Source organism: Lactuca sativa, chromosome 8, assembly GCF_002870075.4.
Source record: "Lactuca sativa cultivar Salinas chromosome 8, Lsat_Salinas_v11, whole genome shotgun sequence".
NCBI lineage: Eukaryota > Viridiplantae > Streptophyta > Magnoliopsida > Asterales > Asteraceae > Lactuca > Lactuca sativa.
Genome location: NC_056630.2, coordinates 132,546,794 through 132,554,795, shown reverse-complemented (window position 1 = coordinate 132,554,795; position 8,002 = coordinate 132,546,794). Strand labels below are relative to the sequence as shown.

The 8,002-nt window shown below is 43.4% G+C and overlaps 1 protein-coding gene across 1 annotated transcript; it reads right to left on the bottom strand.

Moving 5' to 3' along the window:
- Positions 1-450: 450 nt before the first annotated feature.
- Positions 451-2,143, bottom strand: LOC111919920 (uncharacterized). The gene is made up of 5 exons (XM_052766544.1): positions 2,026-2,143; positions 1,803-1,810; positions 1,123-1,715; positions 572-1,010; positions 451-489 (listed from the first exon to the last, which is right to left on the bottom strand). Exons 1-5 carry the CDS (start codon positions 2,141-2,143, stop codon positions 451-453), a joined length of 1,197 nt encoding a protein of 398 aa, XP_052622504.1.
- Positions 2,144-8,002: the final 5,859 nt, after the last annotated feature.

Below are 8,002 nucleotides of genomic sequence, written 5' to 3'. Positions count from 1 at the left end.
CTCATAAGATTTAAAACATGCTAAGATTCCGGACGTTTGTTGATGGTTTGCCAATGACCCTCCATCCACTTTCACAAGTTCTAAAACTACAAGAACATCCGCAAACAACATCATTAAACTTTTGAGTGTCTTAAAATGTGAACCCCATCTTGTATCTCCCGCTCGAACAAGTGTAGTCTATTGATTTAACCCTCTCCGGGTTTCAAGTTCACCACTACACAAACCTTTTTTCACATTTTCTCTTGCTTGTTCCCGTAGTAAGTCTTTTATTTTATACGAGACACAAACAACATTAACCACCAATGAAATTTGTTCAAAAAAGTCACTAACACCGTCATGCTTCTTTGCTACAGCCACAACCACTAATTGAAGTTGGTGTGCAAAGCAATGTATATAAAAAGCTGTGTCATTCTCTTGTAATATCAAAGCTTTCAAACCATTGAATTCCCCTCACATATTGCTAGCCCCATCATAACCTTGTCCTATTATCTATTAAAAAAATTAAAAAAATATTATATATAATATTACACATAAAGCGAATTAAATTAAATTGAAATAGGAAAAAAGTTACCTGACTAAAACTCAACTTGTTGCTTGTAAGTATTTCATTTATGTCGTTTTTTAGTGTTGTAGAGGATGTATCCTTCATGTGCACATTGCCTATGAATCTTTCTTTCACAAAGCCAAGACTATCAACATATCGCAAAACAATAGCCATTTGTTCCTTTCTCGAGACATCACTAGATTCATCGACCAATAAAGCAAATACACCTACACCAATCTCTTGGCGAATACTCAAAAGGACTTCTTGTGCAAAACATTGTACAAGTTCTTTTTTAATTTTAGGGGAAATAAGTTGATTGTTTTTAGGAGCATTTTCTAAAGTATTGTTGAAAATATCTTCATTAGTCTCCCGAATGACTTTTAGCACTTCAATGTAAAACCCTCTATTTCTCGAGTTAACTGACTCATCATGACCACGAAACGGTAAACCGGTTTTCAATAAAAGTCTAATAACAATAATAGAAACACACAATCGATCTTTATATTTATGGTCATCCGCTTCAGTTTTCCTTCTCAAGACTACATTAATAGTTTGTTTTTTCTCAATAAAATTCACACTTTTCTCTTGCTTTGTTGTGCAAACTATCAACACTACCCACATGAGTCTGAAATGCATCTTTTTTATTCCATGTATCAAAACCTTGGGAAATAAATTCATCTCTCCCTCCTCTTTGATTCATGATGTCTCCAAACACATAACAATATAAACAATATGCTCTATTCCTTTTCACACTATATTCCAACCAATCAAAACCATCAAACCATGAAAGAATGGATCTTCTAAATCTATCACCTATTTTCTTTTTTGGTAACTTATATAACCTTATTTGACAAGGTCCTTGAAGCAAATATGCCCTTCTTACATAATATCTTACATTTGATTTGTAACTTGTAATCTTTGGCTTATCTGTCGGGTCCTTTGGAAGATCTTTCAAATCAACATTATCATTAGGTTCATTAGAGCATGGTGTTTGTGGAATTGCATTAGAAACTGAAAGGGTTGATTGATTGGTGATTGGTGTTTGTGGGGTTGCATTAGAATTAGAAACTAAAGGGATTGATTGATTGGTGATTGGTATTTGGGAACATCCTTCACCACTTTCATTAGGATTAGGTCTTGGTCTTTTGGTAAAAAAACCACTTACTTTAACCTATAAAAAACATAACAGTTTAACCTAATCAAAAAAATAACTTTAACAAAACATAGAATTTTCACCTAATACCTAATCAACAATAACATGTAAACCTAAAACATAACAATTTAACATATCAAACAATCAATTCAATAAAAATCATGGAAATTACAACTAATCAAACAATAATTTTTATAATAACATAACAATTTTACCAAATATCCAATAACTTCATAGCAATTTTAACCTATAAACCATAGCAAATTTGAATTTTGCTTAGCAATTACATCTATAAATTCGAAAACCATAGAAAATTAGAAATACTTACTTGCTTTATTAGGGTTTGGAGCTTGGATTGGAGTTGTTTTTGCACTTGGAAGTTGGAAATCGATTTTTGAACTTGGAATTATCGGTCGAACTCGAAGAAGAAGATTAGAAGAAGTCATCGATTGTCGAATGTGAGGATAGACAGAAGGAAACAAACAAGGCTGCTCGTTTTCTTTTCTTTTGTGATTCAAGGAATTGAGACTTGGATTCGTGGACTCAATTGGACAATTGTTTTATTTGGGCTATTTCTCCTATTCTTTTTCTTGGGGGGCTAATATTAGGTGGATTAAAATAAAAATGTGTTTGGGCTACTAATTACTGGGGCTTAAATGATCCAACTTGTTTACATTTTTTTTAAGTAGTTGCCATTTTTTTAGGATTTGCCGTTTTTTTACATAGTGGCACTAAAGGTAAAAAACAAATTGAAAAATTTTCTACTGTCTATGTAACAACCCAATTTTCACGTCCAAAAATTTCATTTTTAAATCAATACCTTGGAAAGCATTTGTAAATAAAACATTGTCTGATCAAATCATTCCACAATCATACATCGTCTTTGAAAAAACAAAATACAAAGTCAACTGAATATCATAGTACAAATCCCAGAACAATCTCGTAAGGCGGAAAATAGTGTATGTGTATGATGTATCGCTACCGCGCCAGCTCCTTCCCCTTTGAAGAAGAGGTACCTGAAACCAAAACTGAAAACTGTAAGCACAAAGCTTAGTGAGTTCCCCCAACGTACCACATACCATACATACAGTACAATCATATAACATACCATACTTGTCAGGCATTTCTGGGGTGCCCGACCTACTCGGTACGACCATTCTGGGGTGCCGACCTACCCGTGCGGCCATTCTGGGGTGCCAACCACCCTTCGGTCCTAACAACCGAACCTCGGGGACTGTTTCACCCCTTACTACTACTACTATCACATATCATAACATAGCATACTATCAGACATATCTAGGGTGTCTGACTACCCTTCGGTCCTAACAACCGAACTCGGGGACTGCTCCCTTCCTACTACCCCTAACACATATCTCAGATCATGCTAGCATATAATCATGACATCACATACTGTCAGACGTATCTGGGGTGTCTGACTACCCTTCGGTCCTAACAACCGAACTCTACTACTATAACACATCAAGCTAGCATATAACATATAAGGTAGTAGCAGAACTAGATGATATCACAAAGACAATCATCTAACACACAACTCTTACTGGTGGGCCGACATTGTGGTCGTAGACCCACCGCTACTGGAAGGTAACTCACCTCGAAGTAGCTGCTGATCTGCGCGGGAACTGTCTGTCTGTCTGCTGCTGCTCCGGAAATCCTCCGGCTGTAATTCCCACGAAACACTCAATCAAACACTACTAACTGTCCTTAGGGTAAAATGAACATTTTACCCCTAACCAAGTCAAAAGTCAAAGTCAAATTCAACTTCCAATTGACCCGAATCGTCGAGTTGGCTCGCTAACTCGTCGAGTCGCTATCCAGTCGATTGTCCTCACTCCCGTCTCTACTCGTCGAGTTAGGCATTGACTCGACGGGTTCTCCTTCTATGCAGATATCCAATAGGCCTTCATTCGACTCGCCAAGTTGTATGAACAACTCGTCGAGTTCATCTTCATCCGATGAACACTCTGGTCTGTGACTCGCCGAGTTGTATGAACAACTCGTCAAGTCTGTTCTTGAGGCAAGAAGATTGCCTTGGACTCGCCGAGTCAGGGCATTGATTCGCCGAGTCCCTCCATTACTGAGTCTGGCTTCCGACTCACTGAGTCCACTTAAAGCTCACTGATCCCACTTAACATAACTCAAAAGGGGAAAATTGGGAACTCGCGACTCGACTCGCCAAGTCCGTAGAACGACTCGCCGAGTCGCATGCATGCAATTACTATATACTCGATTCTGCTTGAATCCAATGCATTCCATTCATAGATCTGGGTTCTTAGGGTAGGTTTTACACGTAAAGTTTCCAACTTTATGTGTATTCATGCATCAAAAGGGAAATAAGAGGCTTAACTAGGACTAGAAGAGTAGATCTAGGACTTATACACAAGTTAGGCTCATAAAGGCAATAGATCCGAGCTCCTAGAGCTCAATCATGCCTAGATCTGAAGTCCCTTAACACTATAAGCTCGTTACTCAAAGATCAAGACTAGAAGATGCCATAAAATGAATATCTTAAGCTCTTAAGGAGATAATAATGAAGGAACAAAGAGGGTTTCGAGTCTAATACCTCTAGAAGCTCTGAAATGGCACAAAGATTCTGGATCTTCTTCCTCTCCTCTTGATCTACCTTCTTCTTTTCTCCAAAACTTCAAGGAAGTGCACTAAAAGCACTCAAATTACTAAAAGAAGGGTTAGGGCTTCGTGAGGGGTGTTCTGGACGTAATGGGGGCCGTTATGAGGCACATAAAGATGTTTAAATAGGGTGCAAACCTTTGAAATTAGAGTTTCATCCAGACCGGCGGACTCGCCGAGTCCAGGATATGGACTCGTCGAGTCACCAACTTAAACGTGCTCGATGTCTCGTCTCTACTCGGCGAGTCGGGCCTACAACTCGCCGAGTTCCAGCAAAAAATGCAAAAATACTTAGATTAAAATACATACCAGGAACCAGGTGCTACAAATCTGTCCCATTTATTTTAGACTTCGTCCTCAAAGTCTGCCGCTCGCTCCTGGAAAAGCTCGGGATAGTGCTCCCTCATCTCTTCTACTGGTTCCCAAGTCCACTCCGAACCCTTCCGGTGTTGCCATTGCACCTTTACTAGCTCCACCCTCTTGTTCCTCAGATCCTTTGACTTCCGGTCGAGGATTACTACTGGCCGCTCAATATAATTCAGGCTGTCATCAACTTGAATATCCTCTAGAGGCACCACCGCCGAGTCGTCCACTAGGCATTTCCGCAGCTGCAAGATGTGGAAGGTGCTGTGGATCTGACTGAGTTCGGCTGGCAGATCCAACTGATACGCCACCTTGCCCGCCCGGGCTAGAAACCTGAAGGGTCCAATGTACCTGGGGTCCAACTTGCCCCGCTTCCTGAATCGGATGATGCCCTTCCATGGCAACACCTTCAGGAGAACCATATCTCCGACCTGGAACTCTAGGTCTGATCGGTGCTTGTCGGCATAGATTTTCTGTCGACTCTAAGAAGTCTGAAGCCTACTCCGCACCTGCTGAATCCTCTCGGTCGTCTTGAGCACCACTTCAGTGCTCCCCATGACCCTCTGGCCAACTTCGCCCCAACATATCGGGGTCCTGCACCTTCTCCCGTACAACATATCGAAGGGAGGACGGTCAATACTCGCATGGTAGCTGTTGTTGTACGAGAACTCGACCAAAGGAAGATAAGTATCCCAGCTACCACCGAAGTCTAACATGCACGCCCGCAACATATCTTCCAGAGTCCGGATGGTCCGCTCACTCAGACCATCTGTCTGCGGGTGAAAGCGGTGCTAAAATGAACACGAGTACCCAACTCGTTATGGAACTTCTTCCAAAACCAGGAAGTAAACCGTATTTCTCTATCTGAAATCATGGAGAATGGCACTCCGTGCCGCGCCACCACCTCTCGGTTGTAGATATCTGCCAACTTCTCTGTCGAGATACTCTCCTGGATCGGTATGAAGTGGGTGCTCTTGGTCAACCGATCCACGATGACCCATATAGAATCCACTCCCCGTGTGGTCCTGGGAAGCTTGGTGATAAAATCCATCGTGATATCTTTCCATTTCCATAGCGGGATATCCAACGATTGTATCTTGCCATGTGGCCTCTGATGCTCGGCCTTGACCTTCCTGCAGGTCATGCATCGTTCTACCTACCATGCCACATCCCGCTTCATGCAGGGCCACCAATAGTCTAGATGAAGATCTCTATACATCTTCGTCGCTCCGGGATGAATGGAGAATCGGGATTTGTGCGCCTCCTCCAAAAGAACCTGACGCATACCCCCGTGATACGGTACCCACACCCTACGGTGTAGTGCCAATCGGCTATCATAATCGAAGGAGGAAACCTGACCCACTATAAGCTCGCTCTTCCGATGTTCCTCCTTCATAGCCTCCTGCTGAGCCTCCTGTATCTGTTCTAACAGTGGGGTCTCCACCGTCATCCTTATACACACATCTCTGATCGGATCTGCCTTGCGGCTAAGCGCATCAGCCACCACATTGGCCTTCCCTGGGTGATAAAGGATCTCGCAGTCATAATCCTTTACCACGTCCAACCACCATCGCTGCCTCATGTTCAGATTCGGCTGGTCCATGAGGTATCTCAAACTCTTATGGTCCGTGTAAATGGTATACCAGACTCCATAGAGGTAATGCTGCCAAATCTTGAGGGCGAAGACAACCGCCCCAACTCTAAATCGTGTGTCGGGTAGTTCGTCTCGTGAGGATTTAGCTGCCTCGAAGCGTAGGTAATGGCATGCCCTCTCTACATCAGCACCGCGTCTAACCCTGAAATGGACGCGTCACAATATACAACAAGATCCTCTATGCCCTCTGGCAGGGCTAAGATTGGCGCTTCGCACAATCTCTGTCTCAAAGTCTCAAACACTGTCTGCTGCTCAGGCTCCAATCGAAAGAATACAACTTTCTTCGTCAGCCGCGTCAGGGGTACAACTATCTTGGAGAAATCCTGAATGAATCTTTGATAGTAGCCCACTAATCCCTAGAAACTCCAAATCTCAGATGGAGACTTCGGAACTTCCTATCACATCACGACCTCTACCTTGGCCGAGTCCACTGAGATCCCGTTCTTGTTGACGAGATGTCCGAGGAACTGCACCCTGCGCAACCAAAACTCACACTTGGAGAACTTAGCATACAAGTTCTCCCTCCTCAAAGTCTCTAGAACTTCTCGCAGATGCTCCTCGTGCTCATCCTGCGTCTTGGAGTAATCCAAGATGTCATCAATAAACACTATCACAGACTGGTCTAACATCGGTCTACACACGCGGTTCATGAGATCCATGAACGCGGCAGGAGCATTGGTGAGCCTGAAGGGCATCACCACAAACTCGTAATGGCCATAACGTGTCTGAAACGCGGTCTTCTACACATCCTCCTCCCTGACCCTCATCTAATGATATCCTGAACGCAGATCGATCTTGGAGAACCAAGATGCTCCCTGAAGCTGGTCAAAGAGGTCATCAATCCTCGGAAGTGGGTAATGGTTCTTCACCGTTACCTTGTTCAGCTCCCCATAATCTATGCACATTCGATGCGACCCGTACTTCTTCTTCACAAACAGAATCGGGGCTCCCTAGGGTGAACTGCTCGGTCTAATGAATCATTTGTCTAACAGCTCCTGCAGCTATGTAGACAACTCCAACAACTGTGTAGACAACTCTTGCATCTCAGGTGGAGCCAACCAATATGGTGCCTTGGCTATCAGAGCCGCACCAGGGACTAGGTCGATCTTGAACTTTACTTGTCACTCCGAAGGTATCCCAGGAAGCTCCTCTGAGAACACATCTGCGTAATCTCGCACCACCGGAACCTCACTCACCGTCGCCTTACCCGCCTCAAGGGTGTCCATAACATACATGACATATCATGCACAACCCTACTGAAGGTAGCGCCTAGCTGTCGCTGCCGGACATACCACTGGCCCTCGTTGTGGCCACTCGCCCTGAACTACCAACTCTCCCCCACTTGGGGTCCTGATCCGCACCAGCTGCTGTGCGCAATCTATTACCGCCCCATTGGGGCTGAGCTAATCCATGCCTATAATCACCTTGTTCCCACACAACGGAATGGGAACCAAGTCTACCAAGTAGCGCTCCTTAAATAGCCTCAGAACGCAATCTATGAACACTGCTGATGCTCGCACCGACCGATCATCGACAATCTCTACCTATAAAGGGCAATCCAACATGCCTGGAGACTTAGTGAGCTTCTTGCTAAGCGCAAGAGAAACAAACGATCGGGTGGCACCCGAGTCAAACAACACAT